Source organism: Octopus sinensis, linkage group LG10 (assembly GCF_006345805.1).
Source record: "Octopus sinensis linkage group LG10, ASM634580v1, whole genome shotgun sequence".
Classification (NCBI taxonomy): domain Eukaryota; kingdom Metazoa; phylum Mollusca; class Cephalopoda; order Octopoda; family Octopodidae; genus Octopus; species Octopus sinensis.
In genome coordinates this window covers 68114671-68140907 of record NC_043006.1, presented here as the reverse complement: position 1 = coordinate 68140907, position 26237 = coordinate 68114671, and the positions used below count along the sequence as shown (strand labels likewise).

At 36.5% G+C, this 26237-nt stretch overlaps 2 protein-coding genes across 8 annotated transcripts in view; one reads left to right on the top strand and one right to left on the bottom strand.

The window, feature by feature from the left end:
- Positions 1-1931: 1931 nt before the first annotated feature.
- LOC115216750 (tubulin alpha-1C chain) lies at positions 1932-9465 on the top strand. Of its 2 annotated transcripts, XM_036506760.1 has the most exons (4): positions 1951-2018; positions 2052-2133; positions 7836-8058; positions 8292-9465. In XM_036506760.1, the coding sequence occupies exons 2-4, from the start codon at positions 2131-2133 to the stop codon at positions 9440-9442; spliced, it is 1377 nt and encodes a 458-aa protein (XP_036362653.1). In that variant the 5' UTR covers positions 1951-2018; positions 2052-2130; the 3' UTR covers positions 9443-9465. The 2 variants fall into 2 exon arrangements, with proteins under 2 accessions (XP_029642159.1, XP_036362653.1); XM_029786299.2 differs by having other exon boundaries at positions 1932-2133.
- An 11597-nt stretch (positions 9466-21062) lies between these two features.
- Positions 21063-26237, bottom strand: part of LOC115216339 (rho GTPase-activating protein 12) — a 152845-nt gene continuing 147670 nt past the window's right edge. For all 6 annotated transcript variants that reach the window (XM_036506755.1, XM_036506757.1, XM_036506756.1 and 3 more), the window contains 3 exons: positions 25195-25335; positions 22501-22615; positions 21063-21461 (listed from right to left, as the gene is read on the bottom strand). In XM_036506755.1, the coding sequence (XP_036362648.1) occupies positions 21293-21461; positions 22501-22615; positions 25195-25335 (425 nt within the window). In that variant the 3' untranslated portion in view covers positions 21063-21292. The remainder of the gene's footprint in view (positions 21462-22500; positions 22616-25194; positions 25336-26237) is intronic.

Genomic DNA, 26237 nt, shown 5'->3' with positions numbered 1-26237 from the left:
TGCGCGAAATTAAAAATATGAAATGGCTACAATTTACCCATCGCGCCCTATATATATATGCGTATATATATGTATGTGCGTCTGTGTGTGTGTGGCATTCATTAACGAAAGATCACCATATATATATATATATATATGATGGCATCTCGCATCCAAATCCAAGACGACGTATGATGAGTGTTCAGTGTTTGCTGAACGACCTGCACAAATGATTTGTTTGTAGTGATCAAATGTATGTTCTGTACATTAACTGACTGGCTCCATCAAATCGGCCCCTGATAGGTGCACGGCGTACCAAATGCCAGGCGCCGGAGTGATCGAAGAGCAACGTGAGATGAAGTGTTTTGGTGAAGAACACAACCCTCAGTCCTAAGAAGAAGAAAAAAATCACACAGAACAACCAAGGCTTTGGTCAGCTCAGAGCTATAGTAGAAGACACTCGCCGAAAGTACTGCGCAATGAGACCGAAACCAAAACCACATGGTTGGAAAGCAAGCTTCTTAGCTACACGACCACGCCTGCATCTATATACATTTGTTTCTCTGGGAAAGGAGTGGTATATAACATAATGATTAAACAATAATGAAATAATAATAATAATAATGAAATTATTGTATACAGTGCTCAGGTGCACCACAAGGGAGCAATAACAATTAATATCATAATTTATTAAAAATTCTACTAATCTCACTGTCCCCTCCCCACCCCCGCTAAGTCCCAGGAGGTTTCACACTTGCTAACTTTCACCACCATTGATTTGAACGTAGTCTTTAAATGCTGTTTATGTCTGATCTTATTTCTATGGCAACAGTTGGTCAACAAACAATTCGAACTCCCGCCCGGGGATTGTCTACCTTAAATTACTTTTCTTATACACTTGAGTGGTGTGTGTGTGAGTGTATATGTGTGTGAGAGAGAGAAAGCAAGAGAGAGAGAGAGAGAGTGTGTGTGTGTGTGTGTGTGTGTGTAGAACACACAAATCCGGTGTACACACACACGTGAACTCCTCACCTCCTTCTACATCCCTTAAACTCTCTCCCTTATTATGTACACTAAATGCGTGTGTGTTTAAGTGAGAATCTATAACAATGGTTGATACATGTAACCACTTGCTTAAGCTATTTCGCCAATCATTAATACAAAACATCTCGTTGCTAACCAAACATTGCGTGCATATGAATGCGAAGGAGTGTGTTGTGTAGGAAAACTCTGTTCAAACTGTTGCTGTTGTTGTTGTTGCTAGGTAACCCCCAACAGAGAGCCAACAATCCTAGAGTAGAAGGGACAGAGAGGGATGAAGGAGGGACACCAACAAGTGTCTGTTGCTCTGCAACTGTCAGGTGACAACTTGTTATAACTTGTCTACCCTGGCATTACATACACACGCACGCACGCACGCACAGGTGCGTGTTTAGTTCAAATAGAAAATGCAGAGAGATCTTAATGGACAAAGGCCAGAAGCATGTGGACACATGAAATTAATTATGTACATATTATATATACATACATTAAGATGTGTGTGTGAGTGTGTGTGTGTGTGTGTGAGTGTGTGTGTGTGAGTGTGTGAGCGCGCGCGTATCTATGTATGTGTGTTGTTACATACATACACATGCATACATAATTAAATACATGCATGCACTCATACATACATATACACACACACACACACACACACATACATACATACATACATACATGCATGCATGCATGCATACACACACACACACACACACACACACACACACACACACTGATAGTGTTATTTACATATATCTACATTGACGCAGGAGTGCGGGTAGTTGTCTAGCTGCCATCATCCATTGGTCAATCAAATCACACCCATCCCCGTTACCACCACCACCACCATCTCCTGTGACGGTGGGGGTTTGGGTAAGGTGGATGTGTTGGTTTCCATATAATAAAGCTTAATGTTTGCCGATTCTTGCCATAACTGACTCATGCCGGATCACTTTAAGTCCTACTGAGCAGTGACATTCAATCCGTGTGCGCCACCTGTATTTTTTACCTGTTTGCAACAACCCACCTGTATTTTTTTACCTGTGTGCAACAACCCAGACAAGTCGCAGAAACTATCTAGAACCTTCAACTAAAGTAAATTAAACTGCAAATATGGTAAGTCTGTTTTACCAGGGCTGTATTATATATAGTTTGGTTAATATGGCTACGTAGGGTTGAGTGGATCTGCAAATTCATAGGTGTCTGCGGATATCAGTTACTAGAACGTATGCTTATATACATAGATGTGTGTGTGTGTGTGTGTGTGTGTGTGTGTGTCACTGTATTGACCAGATTATGAAATGTTCTTATACACTGATGGCCACAATAGATAGATAGGTAGATAGATAGATAGATAGAGAGAGAGAGAGAGAGAGAGAGAGAGAGAGAGAGAAAGACAGACAGACAGACAGACAGACAGACAGAAAGATAGAAAGATAGAAAGGCAGAAAGATAGATAGATAGATAGATAGATAGATAGATAGATAGATAGATAGATAGATAGATAGATAGATAGATAGATAGATAGATAGATAGATAGATAGATAGATAGATAGACGTGCTTAATCACACACGTGCTTATGTGTTGTACATGTATACTTCGCCTTAGAAAATTGTAAGAAGTCTTCGACACCTTTTAATTAATCAGGGCATGTTATTCTCTTATTCTTTTATATGTTTCAGTCTAATGACAGTGGCCATGCTGGAGCACCGCCATTATTCTATATATTTCAAATTTTACTTGCAACTTGCAAGTTGTTTCATCAAGGAAACAGTGAAAAACGCTTCTTGATCTGATTGTATGTCTAAAAATGAATATCTGTGTGAATGGGTATGAGGTATGTGAGGACGCATGGCCTAGTGGTTAAGGTGTTGCACTCACGATCGCGAGTTCGTGATTTCGGATCCTAGACTGGGTGGTACGTCGTGTTCTTGAGCAAAACACTTCATTTTACGGCGTTCTGCTAGCAACTTCGACACCTGATGCGTTGTATAGTGTGCACCTGGTCAGGATACGTCGATTTGATGTTCGTCGGACAGTTTTGTTAAACTGTTTTTAACAAAACTGTCCGACGAAAGGGAACGCGAAACTCCGAGTAACAGCTTTTGTTAAATTTCTGCTGCTTTTAAATAAAGTATATATATATATATATATATATATATGTAGCGGATCTTGCATGCATGAAGTGGATTCGATCCACCATAGCCAAATTTGAATTAACACTGCAACAGAACTTTTCCCACGGTGGAACAATGGTTCCACAACTCCCATTAGCTCTAATTCTGTTCTCTTACAACATCATTCTATTTCTCTCTGTAATTGCTACTAAACAATGAAGAGGACACAAACACAAACTTTACTTCTCATGCTTTAGGATTTATCATAACCTGCCCGTCGAGGCAAATTATTGTAACGTAACGGTAAATGAATATTTCCTTAAAACTTCATGCATTGTTCATCTTTCACATCCTACAACATGCCGTTATAATAACAAATTTTTATCGTCACAACGGGTGACCCAGAACAAGAGCATTGCAGCCTTGGCCCACCCCAATGTTGCACCATAACAGGCATCGCTACAAAAATAAAACTTCATCGCTTACAATTGGTAAACCCGTGTAAAGAGAATTACTACCTTCCGATGCTACATGCCGCCGCATTTTTTTGCCGACTCGAACTAAAGAACTAGAATATCAACAGTCGCTAAATCAAAGAAAGAATGACAACCTTTGTCACCACCAAGAGGCACCCTCCATCGACCTGCTAACAGAAAGCACTATACTGCAATGCAATCTACGATGCACTTCACATCTATGCAACACTACACATTCCGCGACGATTCGTTTCACTAAAACAGCTAAATTCATGGCCATATCTTTTTGAATGTTCTTTATAATTATTCACATTTTGCATGTACTTTTTTTTCGTTCACTTTGAAAATGTTTGTATTGTTGCATACACACACGCATGCACCTTTCCTCAGCACATGGCTTTGCACACACATCTGCACACATTGTTCATACACACATACACGTTGACACTGTCACATTCATGCACCACACCATGCCTTCCTCGCTTAATTTTCCCCTGTTAGACCCCTGTTTGGTCACGTAATTATCAGAGAAAATCATTTGTCTCGCGCATCACTCCAGTATGCTTACACTGTCGTCCTTGCTAACTCAGCAATTAACCACGACATAGGGACTCCTTCGTTGATCAAAAGAGGACGATACCCAACTATATAGACATGAGTGTATGACTGGTGTTTATTTTATCGATTCACAAAGTTAAAGTGTAAATCGGTGAAATTTAACCCCAGAATATAAAGAGTCGTAACTAAATACCACAAGACACGGTGGGTTTTCAGATTAGATGCCTCGTACCTCAGAAGAAAAGAAATGGTTGTGGAGAGCAAGGGTGGATGACAAAGTATAAAAAACTTTTTAAAAATTGAAACTTTAAAAAAATTGTAATTTTCGTAGTTACTAAAAAAATTAAGAAAGAAACTATTTTTTCTTCTCCCCATGTAATATGAGGATTCAGTCCCACTGCGTGACACCTTGGACAAGTATCTTGAGCTATAGCCTTGGGCCGACCGAAACTTTGTGAGTGGATTTGATGGACTGAAAGTGAAACACGCCTCCCCATGTGTATGGTCCCCATCACCACTTGACAACCAGTATTGTGCCTTTACATTCACATAACTTAGTGGTTTGGCAAAAATGGCCGATTGAATTAGTACCAGGCTTTAAAAATGTTAGAACTGGGTTCGATTCGTTCGACTAAAGTTCTTCAATGCAGTGTCATAGCATGGCCGCAGTCTAATGACTGAAACAAGTAAAAGTTTCAAAATAATCCGAAAGTTTGACCAAAACATGTTGTCTGATCCTTTACCAATTCTACCATCCATCCCCTCTGATGCACAGTGACATAGCTAGAATGTGTGCTACCCGAGACAGCTCTTGAGGTTGCCGTTCCCGCCATTGCCTACAAATCTATTGCAGGTTTGTACAGCAGACCCAAACGTGTGATTCCCATAAAAGCGTTGCGTGGGGCGGAACGATCCCTCACCCTGTCTCCCTAGCTATGCTACAGTTGGTAGTAACCTCTTCACAGTGCAAAATATTAACATCTTACCCAATAGAAACTTTTTAAACCCTATAATCAAAATCATCCTATGACTATCTCGTCATCATCCGGTGAATCCTTTCCTAATATGATAGGGACTAATTTGTAGAAAACCGAGTGATCTCGTTTACTCAGAGACTTGGAAAGAAGAATATAGTCGATTAATTCAATCTCAGTACATAACTGGTATGCATTTTATTAACTAGTGGAGGGAGAAAAGGTAAAACTGACTTGGAAGAATTCCTGAATGTAAAGGGAGGTAACTACATACTGCAAAGGTTTGTGTACACACACACACATAGCCATACCTACACAAGCTAATCTCCCCGACCCCACTGGCTTTCTTTCCACAAAACGTCCAGAAAAATTAATATTTTAAAGATTTTTTTCTTTTTAAAAATATGCGTCATACCGTGCACATTCTGATTATATCGAAATTAGTTATAAATTTTTTTTCGGAGGTGGGGAGTGGAGTTTCTGAAAATACATTTAAGCTGGCTTTGTTACCTCATAACTTTCCGAAAAAAGGTATCATTTTATGAAACAGAGTGGATCATACATTTTGAAGGATTAAAAGAGGTCACAGGCTTCCAAATGGTTTCTGTTTACAAAATTTATTGCTACAAGACATTGTTTAGTCAAAACAGTAGTAAAACACATTTTCCCACGGTGGCATGCAGTGGGACTGAACCTGAAACCAAGTGGTTGCAATGTAAACTTCTTAACCACACATCTATGCCTGTGCCCATATGTATGTGTATATATATATGTGTGTGTGTGTGTGTGTATACATATACAGATACATACATATACATATGTATATATATGGGTGAAAAATCGAATATTCTGGCGTTTGCTGAATTTTCTTGAGAACATTCTTTTCTTAGTGGTTAGACCATAGTGGATCTTCTTCTAGCATAATGGATGTCCAATTACAAGCCATCCCTTTTATATGTATATGTATATATATATGCATATATGTGTATATACAAATGTGTGTGTATGTATAGACATGCACATACATACACATGCACACACACACACAGCACACATACAATGCACACACACACACACACACATGCACGTGCGCATACACATGCACTGATGCATAAACAGGTGTACAGGGTTTCTAAAAATTCAAACACTGAGATAACAGAAAGTTATAAACATTACAATAGTTTCATTAAGTTACAATAACGATGACATACTTATCACAATTAGATAAAGAAAATATATAAATATTTGTGCTTTGAAAATGCAACCAAAGTAGTCTTCATTACTTAAATTATTGTCGTCCAATATTTACACATTCTTGTAGTCTGTGCTGAAATGTATTTTGTTTGAAGAAACTAGACTACAAGAATGTGTAAATATTGGAAGACAATAATTTAAGTAATGAAGACTACCTTGGTTGCATTTTCAAAGCACAAATATTTATATATTTTCTTTATCTAATTGTGATAAGTATGTCATCGTTATTGTAACTTAATGAAACTATTGTAATGTTTATAACTTTCTGTTATCTCAGTGTTTGAATTTTTAGAAACCCTGTACACCTGTTTATGCATCAGTGCATGTGTATGCGCACGTGCATGTGTGTGTGTGTGTGCATTGTATGTGTGCTGTATGTGTGTGTGTGCATGTGTATGTATGTGCATGTTTATACATACACACACATTTGTATATACACATGTATATACACAGTTCTTGGCATGCTTCTCTTATGAATTGTATAATATCATTAACGTTGTATACTTTCCTTGAAAATACATTATCTTTGAAAACTCTTCAAAACAAGAAGTCCATATTTGATGGTGGGTGTAAAACTAACTCATGTTTTGGGATTTCACATTTACACAAATTGTAAATTGTATGTATGTATAGACATGCACACACACACACACATGCACACACATATACACATACACACTGATGCATAAACAGGTGTACAGGTTTTATAAAATTTCAAACATTGAGATAATAGAAAGTTATAATCATTACAATAGTTTCATGAAGTGATTTCAGAGTGAAATTATATTAACTCTTGGGAATGTCTTGGGTAATAGAGAGAAACCATTTCCCCCGAATTCATAGTGTTTATTGCTATGGCACATCTATCATGAATAAAGTCTACTTTCTCTGATTCCACAGTATCCCTAGAGTTCATAATTCGTTCTGAATTCACCAAATGGAATTTCAATCAATATCTTTCCTATATTCTGAGCAGGACCATTTCCAAAAAATACTAAAAAGTCACATCTGTTTTCCTGCCTACTAGAACTTTGCTTTTTGCTAAGTTAGCTTCAAGGTCATTTGATTACAGATTTTGATTCCACATTTGGAATATCTTTTCTAGTTCTTCTACAGATTCCACTATAAGTTGTTTCCAAGAGCAGTCAGTCTGGATGACTATGATGAATAGGAGACCAAGTACAGAGCCTTAGTGAACTCCTACCAGTCTCACCTTCATTACTCTCTCATTTTCTGTAGACATGTCTCAACGCTAACCAATGGGTCCTTCTTTGTAACGTGTCATTAGAGAGAGATTTGGCTGATATTTCTGGCAGTTCACTCAACTCTATAGAAGCACTCTTTTTAGCTTATTTTCTTATTTTTTGTTAATTGATGTATGTCGTTAAATGTATTTACAATTCTTTCATTAAAAAAATTTTCTGTTATTTATTACCAGAGGGAATGTATCAGTATCCACGTTGGTCAAGCTGGTGTCCAGATTGGCAATGCCTGCTGGGAACTTTATTGCCTAGAACATGGTATCCAGCCTGATGGTCAAATGCCATCAGATAAGACTATTGGTGGTGGTGATGACTCTTTCAACACTTTCTTTAGTGAGACAGGAGCTGGTAAACATGTTCCCAGAGCTGTGTTTGTAGATTTGGAGCCAACAGTTGTTGGTAAGTAATCTGATAGTTTGGTTAATTAAACTACGAAAACTCACAATTAAACATAAAATTAGTGTCCATTTTGAATGCTTAAATGATTCAGCCACTTCCTTCAATCTGAGTTCCTAATTTATAATTGTTAATATATAATATAAACGATGCCCTGCCATAACTTTTATTGTTAAAAATATGATTTCATTTTGTTAAAATATTCTTTACTAAAATTCTAAATATTTCAATTTCAGATGAAGTCCGTACCGGGACATACAGACAACTGTTCCATCCAGAACAACTTATCACTGGTAAAGAAGATGCAGCTAATAACTATGCCAGAGGTCACTATACTATTGGGAAGGAACTTGTTGATCTTGTACTTGATAGAATCCGCAAATTGGCAGACCAATGTACTGGTCTTCAAGGTTTTCTGATTTTCCACAGTTTTGGAGGTGGCACTGGTTCTGGTTTTACATCACTTTTGATGGAACGTCTCAGTGTTGATTATGGAAAAAAATCTAAGCTAGAATTTTCCATCTATCCTGCTCCTCAAATTTCAACAGCTGTGGTAGAACCTTATAATTCTATCCTGACTACCCACACCACTCTTGAACATTCTGATTGTGCTTTTATGGTTGACAATGAAGCTATCTATGATATCTGCAGAAGAAACCTAGATATTGAGCGTCCAACATATACTAACTTGAACCGTTTGATTGCTCAGGTTGTGAGTTCTATTACTGCTTCCTTGAGGTTTGACGGTGCTCTCAATGTTGATCTGACTGAGTTTCAGACTAACTTGGTGCCTTATCCTCGGATTCACTTCCCGTTGGCTACATATTCGCCAATTATCTCTGCTGAAAAAGCTTACCATGAGCAACTGACAGTCGCTGAAATCACTAATGCTTGTTTCGAACCATCAAACCAGATGGTCAAATGCGACCCCCGCCATGGAAAATACATGGCATGCTGTATGTTATACCGTGGTGATGTGGTACCAAAAGATGTCAATGCGGCTATTGCGACAATCAAGACAAAGAGGACAATTCAGTTTGTTGACTGGTGTCCAACTGGCTTTAAGGTCGGTATCAACTATCAACCCCCAACTGTTGTTCCTGGTGGTGACTTAGCTAAGGTCCAACGAGCTGTGTGTATGTTGAGCAACACCACAGCAATTGCTGAAGCTTGGGCTCGTCTTGATCATAAATTTGATTTGATGTATGCCAAGCGTGCTTTTGTTCACTGGTATGTTGGTGAAGGTATGGAGGAAGGTGAGTTCTCTGAAGCACGTGAAGATTTGGCTGCTTTAGAGAAAGATTATGAAGAAGTTGGTTACGAAACAGGAGATACAGAAATGGAGGAAGAAGGTGAAGAATACTATTTTTTTTTTTGTCATGAATAAACCTGGTTCATAGAGAAAGTTTACAATTGTCTTATTTTTCTTTGTATGATTTCAATGAATTTATTCCTTTTAAATTAAACACTACCTAATATAATACAAATGCCAATAATGTAACCTAGGTACCACTGATGTATTACAAATTCTACTGACATAAAGCAATTACCACAGACATAACAAAGGTACTATTGACATAACTCAAGCACCACTGGTATAACCCAAGTACCACTGATATAACACAGGTACCACAGATGTATCACATGTCTACTGGGACGATACTCAGGAGTTTGCATTCTATTTTATTGTATAATTACCTTAAATTACCTAGAAGTGTAGGTCTGACCATCAAGAAAATAGTTATCTTTTATGAAGAAAAACATGTAATTAAACCATCTCTTCATAAACTATACTTAACCCTTTAACATTCAGATTACTCTGTCAAATGTAATGCTTATTTATTCACAGTTTTGAATTAATCATGCATTACTCTCTTTTACTTGTTTCAGTCATGTGATTGTGGCCATGCTGAAGCATTGCCTTTACTCGAGCAGATTGACCCCAGGACTTATTCTATCAGCTTCTTTTGCCAAACCACTAAGTTACAGGGACGTAAACACACCAGCATCAGTTGTCAAGCGATGCCAGGGGACAAACATAGACACACAAACATATATATATATACACACACACACACGCATATATATATATATATATATATACACACACACACACATATATATGACGGACTTCTTTCAGTTTCCATCTACCAAATCCACTCACAAGGCTTTGGTCGGCCCAAGGTTATAGTAGAAGACACTTGTCCAAGGTGCCACACAGTGGGACTGAAATGTCTAGCTCATAGCTTTGAAATTCTGATGTTGTAATTGCTTATTTTTAGAATGACAATGTAGCATAAGTGTGAGAGGTCAGATATGGCTGGTTTGGACAATAACCAGATAGAATATTTGGGCTGGATATGGCCAGTTTAAATGCTAAAGGGTCCACTTAATTCAGAGAGACCCCATCCCCTTGTAATGACACACTTCCAAAGAGACAAGTCAGCAACTGTATTCAGGTTAGCAGCTGAAATGTATTATTCCACATGAACCTGTGATTTCTAGCTTTAGGGAAAACTTACTGCTTAAACACTACATGTAGAACACACGTTTGTGATACCACATTTTCCAGCATATGAGTCACGTTTTTGACATTAAAATTTACAGTCGCAAAATGGTAGGTCAACTTACATACAGCAAGACAGCTTTGAGGGTCCAAAATCTTCATGTGAAATGCAGCAGAATTTGAGAAGATAATGATGTTATTTAAATATTTATACTATACTAGCAGAGATACCCAGCATTGCTTGGGATTAAAATGGCATAGTTTGTGCATATATTACAGTTATGTTGAAATGTGATATGGGAAAGTGTAGCATTGACAACAAAACATTGGTGGAGTAAATGATGGGCTAATTCAACTAGGTGATATGTCATGCATCTGTTTGGAGGATTCCAGGCCCTAAGCTGTCATGGAAAATTTGGGGTGGGGTGTATGTGATTTTTGAACGCACTGAAAAGCTATCAGTGGATATACTCTTCTTTGCGGTGGTCAGTGCTGTGTCTAACATAACCCATTGTATGATTGACAGTCAAATAAATGTAGGTGTAATGAAGATATTGTACGTAAATGGGTCCATTCCAGAAAGGGGCTGTAGGTTTAATGGAGATATTGTACGTAAATAGGTACATTCCAGAAAGGAGCTGCAATGGGAGATAGCAACAGGGAAGAGAACTGTTGAAATGTTGCAGAAGGCAAAGGGTTGACATTGGATTGCTGGTATGGCTGTAGAATAAGAAACATAAACTGAGCCTATACAGTGACATGAGAATTTGTAGTAATGAATTACTTGAAAAAATAAGGCTGGTTGATGGGAGTAATTGGAGAATATCCCAAAATGGTATCCATCTTCACCATTCACAAAGAGCAGTGGATACGGCAGCGCATTGTAGGATGTAGTAAATCCTACAAAACCTCTTGGTAAACAATATTCTTTGTTTTCCATTGTGGAACAAATGTGAATAGATTTTTTTTACTTCCCACTCTAGAGTAGCCAACATTTAATTGCTCATGTGAGAAGCATGACTCTACCAACTGAAGTTCTACCACAAACAGTGTTTGACCCTGGGATTTATTGATAGCCATTGCGAAGCTGATATGAATAGGAGATTGCACTCTTCTGAATGAAAATGGAATTTCTGCTCCCAATAGAATGAGAGGAATTCTGGGTATGAAAACTTTTTCCACATCCAGAGATAATATTTACCTCAATAACATGTGACATCAACTTCTTTACGACCAGGATCCAAATTCCTCAATAACATTACTGGGGTTCCCACTTTAAATTCTAATCTGTGAGGAAGTAGTCCTGGAGACACCAATGAATTGAGAAATTCTGTAGGATAATTTATCACCCCTTCTGAATCTGGGATTGTATCAACTGACTTATAGATGTGAGGACTGCTGGGAAGGTACTGCTCATTAGTTTTACTTACAGTACTGGAGTCAGTATTGCTCTTTCACACAGCCAATTGAAACCGATAAGTTTTTGACTAATGGAGACAATCAATTTCTGAAAGTCACTTTGCAAAGAATGACCTCCCTTCTCCATGTAACTCAGGAAAAGGTATTTTCTGCTCCCACTGGGCTTGTTAATCAATATATGAAAATTTTTAAGAGTCTAAAAGCATCTCTGGTACATAAGTAATGTAAGTTCACTGTTTGGAGAAAATCACTTGTGAACTTCAGAAGTTATGCAGGTTTACACACACACACACCCCTCACTTATATATATATATATATATATACAAAATTTAGAGGACTGACCACTAAAAGTGGACAGTCTATATGCTAGATATAGACGTCAAATCGCCATTTTCCACGAAGAATGTGTTCTCAAGAAAAAACTTAGCAAAAACCCAAAGTGTAAAAATAAGCAAGACAAATGAAAATATACGAAATAAAAAAACGATTACCTATGTACCAATTGGTTTCACTTGTTAATATTTACGTATATGGACACGCAAACATCTGCAAGATCATCAGCATAGTCTGTCGTTTATAAAACACAATTTCCAGGACTAGATACAGAACGCTCAACCGAAATCCAGCATGTATAAAGTTCTACAATTTATATTTAAGTGTATCTTTCAAATGCCTTCACTTTGGCATGCTGAGATCGGAAATTACTCTGCAGTTAATAAACTACAGCAGTCAATTTACCGGTTATTTAATTTTAAAAATTAAATAAGGGTAGAAAAAATCCTCGTTCGACTCCATTCTTTTATTCATTTTAAATATTACACAAATTACCATACAAGAACATGGAGTTTCTACCCTTGGCATGTAGCTTCAACCGTGTTTTCTGACGTGAATTTGCTACCCAGGTATCGGTTATTCGAATTATCAATACTACGATAATTCATTCACCTACTTATATATATATGTGTAGGAAGAAATGGAGCTGAACGAAGATTTAACAAAATTCCTTTTTATTATTTTCTACATATGTTTCAAAGGCTGCAAAGTCCCTAATTCGGATTGAATAAGGAGACCATTTTGCAGCCTTCTCTTCAGGAAAATCCAGGGACTTAATTCTCCAACAAAATGCACAGCAAGCTTTTCGACAAACGCTCACGAGGAGCCCATGGGATAAAATGGATTTTCCTGAAGAGAAGGCTGCAAAATGGTCTCCTTATTCAATCCGAGTTAGGGACTTTGCAGCCTTTGAAACATATGTAGAAAATAATAATAAAAAGGAATTTTGTTAAATCTTCGTTCAGCTCCATTTCTTCCTACCCTAAATATATAAAACTTCAAATTTCCGCACTAAGGCACGGGTTTGAGACCCCATGGTCGTAACCTCAACAGTGATTTTTCTGTTGTGATTTTTGCTACCCAGGTATCGGTTATCATTTGAATAATCCGTAACTAGATAATTCATCTATCCATTTCAATAATTATATATATATATATATATATATATTTATACACACACACACGCACATAAATATATATAAAATCTATATAAATGAAACAAAATGTAGGTGAATTCATATATACATACGGATCTTTTCACTTTGACTGGCGGATTTAAAAAATAATTTTTATTCTACCAGTATACGAAGTTTAAAAGTGTTTAGTTACAAAAAAATTATTTTTTAAAATCTGCCGGTCAAAGTGAAAAGATCCTATAATACATATGAGAGAAGTTATTACAAATATATTTTTTAAAAACCCTTATATAACATTACGGGGATATTATTTGATATAATATATATGAGAGATAAATTATTACCAATTTATTTTTAAAATTTTTATACAATATTATATATATAAGTCTAACTATGTGAATCATTAATATTTTTACCAACTTATATGGGTACTATATGGCTAAAATACATGCCGGAAGCCAGTTGGACCAAACTCAAACAAAGGACAAAACATCAAAAGTGACCGTATATATTGTCTCAACATGTTGTTAATCGCTAAAATTACGCCCAGAATTCAATCTCCCAATACTCACATATTCTCTTCTATATATAACTGTATATACATACTACCAAATTGTAGTCATTATCGTTAAAAATATGTTCAAAATCTATTATATTTGACGATGCCAACCCTGCCTCGAATGGCTTCTGAGCCGGTGGCACATAAAAAGCACCATCCGAACGTGGCCAATGCCAGCACCGCCTTGACTGGCTTCTGTGCTGGTGGCACATAAAAAAGCACCAACCGATCGTGGCCGATGCCAGACCCCTCTGGCACCTGTGCAGGTGGCACATAAAAAGCACCCACTACACTCGCGGAGTGGTTGGCGTTAGGAAGGGCATCCAGCTGTAGAAACACTGCCAGATCAGACTGGAGCCTGGGGCAGCCCCTGGCTCCCCAGACCCCGGTCGAACCGTCCAACCCGTGCTAGCGCGGAAAACGGACGTTAAACGATGATGATGATGAAATTATTTCAAATGCAAGACTTCACTGCCAAATGCCTAAAATGCAAGATTCCATGTCATGTTGTTAAGTCACTTAATTAATAAACTCCTTAGTCATTTAGTCCTTAAAAATATTTATCCATCTATTTATTTATCCAATTACTTTTACTGTTATATTTAAGAGATGTGGTTGAGTTAGGGTTTTTTTATTTATAAATAAATAAATCGAAGGGAGCAAGGGATGTAACTCTAGATTTGAACAGCTCAATTTATTAAACAGCTAACCAATTAACTAATTAATTGATTAATTAATCAATTACTTAGTCAATCAATCCAATCCTAGGTTATACATTGGGGTTGCACATCATAGTCTATAATCATATACATGCTTATGCATATATATATATATATATATATATATATATATATATACATGCACACACACACACACACATATATATATATATATATATATATATATATTATATATATATATATATATATATACAACCACATATAGACAGCAACAGGGAAGTGAACTGTTGAAATGTTGCAGAAGGCATCCATATCTTTTACAAGTACAGAAATCAAAGGCTAGGTGTATAGGACTTAATTCTTCGTAACGTAATACATTTCATAATGGCATATAATAATTCTTTTGAATAAAAGATAGTTTTGATGAATTTCTACAGTCACTACTCTCTGGAAGTGTGACAACATTATTTCTTTGTTTTGGCATTATTGGATAAGATAGAAAATAGCCAGAAATAATGATCGATTTATTCACAAATCTTCAATACCGGAAAGTGCAACACTGGCACCTTCAAAACCAACCATTTGTATTTTTCTTTGATATGAGAAAATCCTTTAGTTACATTCTGGATATAGTGAGAGAAATAAAGAGGGTGTAAAGATCCTAGAGTTCTGTGATGCATCTACTTTGATATTGCAACACATACACTTTAAGAAGTCAGCCAATCACTTCATCACCAAACAGTCTGGTGAACACGTAAGTCAGATTGATTATATTTTCATCAGGAAATGGGAGAGAGGCTTTTGTAAATACCAAAACCTTTACTGGAGAGGAATGCACAATGCAGCATAGATCAGTGGTTAGTGACTTCAGAATCAGAAAATGATATGGCAAAGGAACATACAAAAACTAAAAGATTGGGTAGAGATACCAGTAGCAGAGATGACAACTGTTTAGGGGTGCTGATAAGACAAGTGGCTGGGGCAAAGTCCCAGTTAAACTGAAGTTAAAATGGTAATATGAAAAGATTCATTGAACAGTAAAGGCTAGAACACAGACTTGACTATCAGTCATCTCTCCTTTCCTGCCTCCATCCAACTGTGTACCACTGGTTGCCTCTTAACTCTACCAAATCTCTACAGTTGTCACCAACTCTTCCCTATTTATTATCTTTCATTATATTCATCCCCTCACCTGTTCCCCATCTCTAATCATCTCCCACTCTCACTTTCTTCTCTCCTATCTCCACTCACATCATCTCTCTAGGTTCACCCTGATACCTCATCATCACTATTTTTCTCTTTCCAGCTCCACCCTGGCTACTTCCACCCTTCCTCCTATAATGTGAATAACTCTGTGGGTCCTCTACAGCAAGAAACCTGTTTTGTTCTCTGATACTTTAACCCTCTCTCAAACTTTCCTACCCTCACACTTTAGCCCCCTCATTCCACAGTATAATATTGCCTCCCACTCAGCTGAAGCAGACTTTATTCTTGCAGGTTACATGGTGACCTCACTAGTGTTAGTGCCATACAAAAGAGCACCCAATATTTGCTATAAAGTTGTTGACATTCAGAAAGGTATCCAGCTGTAAAAGCCTTGCCAAAGCAGACACTGAAGCACAATGCAGTCCTTGGTCCCTGTCTGGAACATAGATGATAAATGATGATGATGATGATAATGAAGATGATGTCTTCTCTGAATGAAACATTTATTTATTGAATTTAAAATAGTTACTTACTTTGTGAGATTTATGGTTGCTTTTCTCTGTAGTAAATACTGTTTCACTCAAATGTGTACTTTATAAATATTTGCAGTGAATACAGGTTGTTTAACAACATTGATTTATAGAGAACCATTCTCGCCAAATGACTAGTAACACTTTTGTGGTATGTAAAAAATAGAACTTGCAATATATAATTTCTACAAGAAACCCATTCTGTTCTGACCCCTTCTCTCATACTTTAAGCCAGTGGTTCTGAACCATTTTTACTCAGATGGACCCTCATAGCCATTTGATGTTTAAAAATCCTATTAGGTGTAGGAGTAGCTGTGTGGTAACTAGCTTGCTAACAAACCACATGGTTCTGGGTTCAGTCCCACTGCATGGCACCTTGGGCAAGTGTCTTCTACTATAGCCTCAGGCCGACCAAAGCCTTGTGAGTGGATTTGGTAGACAGAAACTGAAAGAAGCCTGTTGTATATATGTGTATGTATGTGTGTGTGTGTATATGTTTGTGTGTCTGTGTTTGTCCTCCCAACATAGCTTGACAACCGATGCTGGTGTGTTTACGTCCCCGTAACTTAGTGGTTCGGCAAAAGAGACCGATAGAATAAGTACTAGGCTTACAAAGAATAAGTCCTGGGGTCAATTTGCTCAACTAAAGGCGGTGCTCCAGCATAGCCACAGTCAAATGACTGAAACAAGTAAAAGAGAGTTATAATCTATAATTAAATATTATTAGGAATTTTATCAAATAAAAAAAAAAATCAAAATGATTTGTGTATAGTAGAAGTGTAACCAATTTATTGCACATGCTTTTTAACAACAGAATCTTTTATGGATCCCCAACAAGGGCCATATGGACCCTAGTTGAGAACCACTGCTTTAAGCCTCCACTCAATGCCAACAAAACTACACCATCCACTTTTCTGAAGGCACCTCAGTCAAATGCGAAAAATATGTGATTTATATTGGGTTGTCCAGAAAGTTTGTGCCGATTTATAGTAGCTTACCTTTCGACTTATTTTTAGAACATGGTTGAGTCCATAAAATAGGATTTGACTACACCTCCATTTAGAGCACAGTTTAAGCTATCTTTTCGTGGAAGAAGGTTTATGTTCCTATAACCTGTGTTAATTCTGTAGCCCTTTAAAATGGAAGATAAGAAAGTTCATTTTCGGCACTTGATGCTTTGGGAACCAGACAAAAATTGCTGCAACTCAGCTGGCATGTGTTACCCCACCCTCCATATTCACCAGATATTGCTCCTTCGGATTTCCACTTATTCAGGTCTCTGCAGAATAGTCTTGATGGGAAAAATTTCAATTCCTTGGATGATGTTAAAAGATACTTTGATGAATTCTTTGCCATGAAACTACTTCAATTCTGAGAAGAGGGTATTTTCAAGTTAAAGGAAAGATAGGGACGCATTGTGCAACAAAATGGCTCATATTGGTTGATTAAAAATGTAATGGCAAGTATTTATTGACCTTTTTCTTTCCTTTAAAAATCGGCACAAACTTTCCGGACAACCCAATAGCAGTTCTACCTTGCATTCATATTCTCTACATCTCTTTGGCAATAACAACAACAATGAAAACAACTTTTGATGGTTTTTCCTTGTTTTTTTTTTTAGATACTTCAAGATATTTATTCACTTTTAATAAAAATGTTTTTTCTTGGTATTTTCCCATTTTTTTTCTTTTTTGACAATTTATGACAAAGCATATGTAAAAAGATTGTTGGTCATCAAATATGTTAATGTCAATAAATATTAACTTATCTGTTTTCCAGGCACAACTGTTATTGTTATTCTTTTACCACATAACAACAAGGTCAACATGGAAACTGTTAGTAAAAGGAGGGGAGGGATGCTTTTACAATAAAATGAAGGAACATGGGGTGAAAAAAATTGATAATTCATATTCTTGATTTGATCAACAAATTATGGAAGTTTATTAATTTACTGTTAATTACTGACATATTTAATGAGTGAGAACTATTTCAAAGTCTCCATTCACTTTGATAGAATTGACAGAAGCAAATACTGTGAAAACTGTCACATCAAATAAGACTAACCATTTAGTAGTCACTACCACACATACATACATACACACACACACACACACACACACACCACACACACACACACGTGTGATTCTATAGGACATATATATGCATGAACATACATATATCAATATACACATGCCCACATCACACACACCGCTTTATATATATTATATATATATATATATATATATATATATATATATATAAAATATAGTATATTATACATAAATATACTATATTATATAATATATATATACTATTTTATACACACACACATACTATATTATATATTTATACACACAGTATTATATATATATATAGTATAATATATATATATATATATATATATATACATAAATATATATACACACATATATTATATATGTATGTATGTGTATATATATATCTATATATGTGTGTATATATAAATATATACATACACACACTCTCATACACACATACTATGATTAAGTTATAGAGAAAATTGGAATAAGGAAGAATAAAGGATAGTGCCTTGCAATTTGAACGCTCAACACTCCAAGATGGAGGACATCAGCAGACATCAATCATATTTTATATCATGAACTTCTTAAATCTGGTAATTTTATTTGGGGATGGCATAAGACAAGAGAAAAAAAATGAAAATGCTCCTTGATTGAGGGTAAAAAAAAAATATCAGTTTAAACATAAAAACTAGAATAAACTCAGTCATCAAGAGATTGATGAATGAGGAAGTTCACTAGCTCCCAGTAAATGATGAAAGATTAACGAGAGAACAGAGAAAGACTGATCATGGAGCAACTGACTTCCATCATGGAAGAAATTTACTGTAAGATAGAAATCAAATTGCAACATGGGCTGAATGTGGAAGATGCCATCCAAAATATATTACACTTTACACAGCCAGACAACATACATGTGTATAGGTATATACCCATGTCAACATACACGTATGTATGAATCAACATTCAGAGAACATACATGTGTACATAAATATGTCTTTTATATTATGTCTGTATGTGTGGTATAGTTGGAGCTTGTGTAAAATATGTCTCTGCGCAGGTAAACAGTCATGTTTATAAGAGTATTTATTTATCTGTATAAGAGGTGCATATATGGCAGTATTTCTGTCTATATATATATATCAGTGAATATACAGACTGTGTGCTCAGAGATATGGACAGCAATCAACCCAAAGTTTTGACATTGAATCCACGTAGAAATATAGGGAGATTTAACTTTAAAGTAAGATCAGTAACAAACAGAGGTAGGTACACTAAACAGCTACACATTTGCATTTAAACATATGTACAGGAGGAAATATATTTTGAAAGGAATGGTTCAGTAGCCTTTTAGAAATAGAAGAACAGACATAAGCGGATGAATTACATAAATTTAAACATGCTAATTAATCAAAAGACAGCAGGTTTTGAATGTTTGAAATAGTTAACAGGTTGGTAAGTTGTAATTCTAGCTAAAGATCTTATAGAAAACCTTAAGGAATTTAATATGAAATAGAATATATGAAGTAGGGCATATGAAATATAATATGTGAAATATAATATGTGAAGTAAAGTATGTGAAAAGTAGTATAGTGTTGCCTTATGAGATGCTCATTTATGATATTATCTTAAGATACCGAATAATATCAATCACATTCAAACAGGGCAACAAGACTGGCAAATCGAGGGAGTGTGTGTGGGGCTCTATGCAGTCACTCGACCTGCAAGTAATAGCAGCCAAATTCCCTCAAAATCACATCCTACCATCATAAAACTGGAAGGAAGCATCGGACAATGCAGTCCTAAGTATAAAAAAAGGGAGTGGGGATGGTTATGACTGGAATGCTTTTGATCAAAGTTGATCTAGAGCTAAACAATAGCTGTAAAACAACTAACTTATAAACGCATGCCATGCATGTGTGTCTGGGATTTCACAAGCATGCACACATACACATATATAACATATATATATGTGCATACACACAAGTGCATTAATGCATATATATCTATCTATTTATATATATATATATATATGCATCTGGTTTGTAAAGATTTGATAAAATGACAAAATGGAAATAGAAGTGCTATAGATTGTGTACACAATATTTTGTCATTTTAAATTTATGATCATACATATATATATACACGTACATCATACATACATACATATATACATTCACATGTCTCACTATCAGCTGCCTGTCCACGCATCACCACAAAATCCAATAAAGAACACAGCCAGAGTTATCTCCCTTCCACCACAAGCCAATCAGCTTAAAGTCTTCAGCAAGTCTCTACACAGAACTTTAAATAAAGAAATAAAATTATTTATCATATCCTTAGAAGAAAAAGAAAATACAAAAATAAAATTTTTAATAATAAAAGACAGGAAAATACCATTGAGGAATGGCTAGAAGAATTTTAAAATGTTGACTTAAATTCCGTAATTAAAATATAATTTAGCAACTTTAACACACCTGAAAAAACAAAACAAAAAAAAATATCCAAGAAAAAATTTCAACTAAAAAAAAAACAAAAATTGCTTTTCAGGTAAATGAACTCGATATAACTTTATAGGTTCTTTTTTGGTCCAAAACTTTCTGGAGAAAACAAAGGGTTTTTTTTCCTTTTTTTGTGTGTGTTGTCAAGAATAAAGACAGTTCCCTCCAATATTACACCCCATGTAAACACAAACGTTGCACAAATCTGTATTGTCATGAAAAGAAGCTGGAATGGTTGGGTTATGTCAGCCAAAAAGATTAACCTAAAAAACAGGTTATGGCCAGTTTTAGACAGGTTTACAAAGTTGTATCAAAAGATGCTTGCATAGTTTTGAAGAAGAAATTGGACAATTTGGCTCTGGTAGGTGATACTGATGGCAAGATTGTGTAATTCCCGTTCTGGCCACATCAATGTTGGTCCAAAGACAATAGCCACGTTTTGAGTGAGCATTCGGTTGTGTTCAGATAATTTTATTACTCTGAAAAAGAAATATGAATTTGTTAGATGTGAATACTGAAAAATTGAAAAATATACAATAGAAAGATATACAAAGGCGTAGGAGTGGCTTGCTTACGAACCACATGGTTCTGGGTTCAGTCCCACTGCAGGCCGACCAAAGCCTTGTGAGTGGGTTTGGTAGATGGAAACTGAAAGAAGCGCGTCGTAATATGTATGTATGTATGATGTATGTATGTGTGTGCATATGTTTGTGTGTCTGTGTTTGTCCCCCCCAACATCGCTTGACAACCAATGTTGGTGTGCTTACATCCCCATAACTTAGCAGTTCGGCAAAAGAGACCGATAAAATAAGTCCTAGGCTTATAAAGAATAAGTGCTGGGGTCGATTTGCACAACTAAAGGTGGTGCTCCAGCATTGCCACAGTCAAATGACTGAAACAAATAAAAGAGTAAAAGAGAGAGTAAAGAATGAAAATATCGTTACAGAAATTATGCAGATGTGGCTGCATGCCAAAAAATTTGCTTCCCGAACCTCGTGGTTTGGGATTCAGTCCCACTGCAATGGCATTTTGGGCAAGTGTCTTCAACTATAAGCCTCAGGCCAACCAAAGCCTTGTGAGTGGATGTGGCAGATGCAAACTGAAAGAAGCCCGATGTGCGTGCGTGTGTATGTGTGTGTGTGTGTGTGTGTATGTGCTTGATAACTTGTGTTGGTTTGTTTACATCCCCTATAACTGTATGCCACAAAAGAGACCAATAGAATAAGTATCAGATTTTAAAATAATATGTACTGGGGTTGATTTAACTACACTCTTCAAGGCAGAACCCCAGCATGGCCGCAGTCCAATGGCTAAAACAAGTAAAAAATAAAAGATAAGAGACAAAAGACTTAACAAAACTGGTTCCAAAAATGAGGAACATTTAAGTTATAGCTAAATTTCAGATTTCAAATATTTTAAGTCAACAGTTTTTGATAACCTCATTTTGGCCAGGTCAGTGTATTTCTTAATAACTTGCAGAGAGAAGTTACACATCAAATAAAAAAGTAATATGCTGACCTTAGAAGGTGTTGAAGCAGCATCTTAAGTGTCTCAAAGTGGCACTTGGGAAAGCTATGAATAATTTCTTTGTATTTCCTTAAATTCTCTTCGCGTTTTGTAGCACTTTCTGCTTCTGTGAAAACAATGTTAAAAGGAAATATTAAAGACTACAAATGAAATGGCAAAGCACAGAAACAAGAAAAGAAATTAATTATTTTTATAATTTAGGTATAAGGCCAGTAATTTTGAAGTGAGGGGGATCAGCCAATACTATCAACCCCAGTACTTGACTGGTACTTTATCAACTCTCAAAGGATGAAAGACAAAATTGACCTCAGCAGGATTTGAACTCAGAATGTAAAAAAACCATAACTAAATATTGCAAGGCATTTTCTGATGCTCTAAGTATAAGCAGACAAAGAAAAAACAATTTCTTCCCTCACTATGATGACTGAGATATCTAACAAAATGGAAAAGTATGTAAAAAATGATTCAGTTAACCCATACCAAGCCTGTGAAGTTCTCAGATTGTGTTCTTCAAGAACTCTTGATAGCAGGAGATTACTCAGCAACATATAATAATAAAGCTGTGATGTTTGCACCATTACCATCAGCACCAACAGCACCATATTCCTTTGATTAGGATGGTCAGTAGGTCCTTCTCCTCTGTATGATGGCTTGATGTTGAGGTCAAGCCTTTATTTCTTAGACAAATCTTTCGTGATTTGAAATAGAAGATGGTGGTGAGAGAGAGAAGTATCTTCTTCCTTCTTTTTTACGGCTTTCTTGAGTGGTGGGATTGCATCCGTCTCTCTCTCTCTCTCTCTCTCTCTCTCTCATTTGTCTTTCTTTCTACTGTTGCCCCCAATGACTCTGCATCCCCCCTCTCATTTGCTTCTGTCTCCCTCTAACTTTCATTCATCGTCTACAATCACCCACTCTGTTGATTTCATAATGAATGAGGACAATATAGACCAGTGGTTCTCAACAAGGGTCCAATTGATCCATTTTGTTGTTAAAACTGATGCAATAAATTGCTGATACTTCTACAGAACACAAAATATTTCAATAGTTTTTTTCTTTACACATTTCCTAATAGCATTTCATTATAAAAATAGAATTGGATTTTCTTAAACATCAAATGGCTATAAAGGTCCACCCCAAAGAAATAGGAACCAAACGGGTCCATAGATGAAAAATGGCTGAGAACCACTGAGACCAATGAAGAACCTCTTGTGTTGTGGGGTAGAAGAGAACTCCTCTAGTGCTGTTGCTACAATAAAATGAATTCAATACGATCATTTAAGTGGCTGGTTTAGGAAGAGCATCCAGCTGTTGAAGCCATGCCAAAAAAAGAACATATGAGCAAAACTTGGCCCCAAAGTCATAATTCACAATAACGACAGAGTCAAACTGTGATGACTCACTCATCTTATGCCAACATATGAATCAGATGTAAAACAATGATGATGATGATACATGATGATCATCATCATCAGCTTCATCACCATCAGCATTTTAATGTCATCTACTTTTCTATGCTTGCATGGTTCAGATGAAAGTATATTGGGACAGAATTTTCTGCAGCCTGTCAGCAGTACTAGTGGTTTTCCAATGAGGTAATAATTTCTCCGTCTATCAAACAACCCAGACCCTTTTGGAAACAACATCATCATTGAGACCATTGTTTACAACCAGTGAACATAAACACACACAAACATACAAGAAGAGGACATATAGTTAATAAAGAAAGTAGTAGAATTGATAAAATAAGGTAGATTATGCAAGTGTTATGTCCTAAATATCAATTACCCAAATTGAAACCACAATCTTGCAATCATGAGTACAACATCCTAACTACTAGGTTACCTGCTCTCACATGCAAATGTGGTATACACGAACAAAAGAACAGAAATTCCCAGACTAGCTACATGCATTTACATCGATGTCTTACATGAGTTTTAGTTATATACTGGAAGAAGACATGTAGTCTTGATGATTTTCTCAATTTTTTCCTATTCGTCATCAATACAATATTTTTAGCATGAACATCACATGAAAAATATGTAGGAAATATCTCAGAATGGCAGCAACAGCAGCCATATGGAGGTGCAATGGCCCAGTGGTTAGGGCAGCAGCTGCGTGGTCATAAGAATGTGGTTTTGATTCTCAGACCAGGTATTGTGAGTGTTTATTGAGCAAAAACACCTAAGCTCCACGAGGCTCCAGTGGGGGGGGGGTGAATCCTGCTGTACTCTTTCACCACAACTTTCTCTCACTCTTTCTTCCTACTTCTGCCACAAAGCAGAGGAACCATGGTGTAACCCACTATGGAGTGGTAAAACTTTCAGACCCTAGTCTAGATTGCGAATCCTCTGTACCCCAGGATGGTTCAGCTCTCCACCTGTTAAAAGCCACCGTTTACGGAATGAGGATAATGTAGCTTTCGCGCCCGTGCAACCGCCAGTCTATCGAATGTGATGTGTGGATCTTCAAGTTGTCACACACATTCTTAGTAGCTTAGAGTAGGCTCGAATTAGAGATTATTCTTTGTAGCAAATGGCGTGAGTCCTGATTGGAAGAAGAAGACAGCAGACATCATTATCATTATCATCATTGCCACTGCCACCATCACGCACATCTTTTAGCCATTATCATCACCGTCCTCATCATATGATATAAAAACAATACAAAGCTTAAAAAGTCACTTACTGACAATTTCCATTAGTTTATCAAACTTATTGAATGGAATCAAAGGCTCTTTCAGTTCTCTAAAAAAGAGTTTTAGGGCCCCAGTTAATGTGTGAATATCCCAGCATTCATCATCCAGATTGAATCGACTGTTAGCATTAACTGAAATAAAAAAAAAATAGCATTAATTAAAGTCAGTTCAGACAAAATAATTAAATAAATAAATGGTAATATGGTGCCTTCGTTTCACCAGAAGACAACGAAAATAGAATTGGTCAGGATATGTGCTAGATGAACCGCATAGGCTAAATTCTTTTATCTTTTAATTGGTTCTGCCATTAGACTGTGGCCATGCTGGAGCACCACCTTGTAGACTCTTTAGTTGAATGTATCAACCCCCAAGGCTTATTGTTTGAAAGCCTAGTATTTATTCTATCTTTTGCTGAATTGCTAAGTTATTGGGATGTACACAAACCAACAACAGTTGTCAAGTGGAGGTGGTGGTGGTGGGGGACAAACACAGACACAAAGACACACACACACGACAAGCTGCTTTCAGTTTTCCTCTCTCAAATACACTCACAAGGCTTTGGTCAGCCTGGAGCTATAGTAGAAGACACTTGCCTAGGGTACCATACAGTGGGACTGAACCCAGAACCATGTGGTTAGGAAGCAAACTTCTTACCACACAACCATGCCTTTAAAATAATTAAGAAAATTGTGAATAGTGAGTGGGAAGGTGAAGTTAAGTTGACTATCCTCAAAAATATACAGATGGAAGGGTGGGCAGGGGAGGGGGAGGCTCAACTGGAACCAAAACTAGATTTTTTTTTAATGTCTTTTATTTGGTAAGAATCCATTTGTGTGAAGGCACATGGCTCAGTGGTTAGAGTGTAGAGTTTACAATCATGAGGTTATGAGTTCGATTACTAGACAGGGCTGCATGTTATATTCTTGAGCAAAACACTTTATTTCATGTTGCTCCAGTTCACTTAGCTGTAGAAATGAGTTGTGACATCACTGGTGCCAAACTGTATCGGCCTTTGCCTTTCCCTTGGGGAAGC

Excerpts from the sequence above, each read along its gene's own strand:
- LOC115216750 (XM_029786299.2), top strand. Across the intron at positions 8,059-8,291 it reads TTTGGAGCCAACAGTTGTTG|ATGAAGTCCGTACCGGGACA; the intron begins GTAAGTAATCTG and ends TTTCAATTTCAG.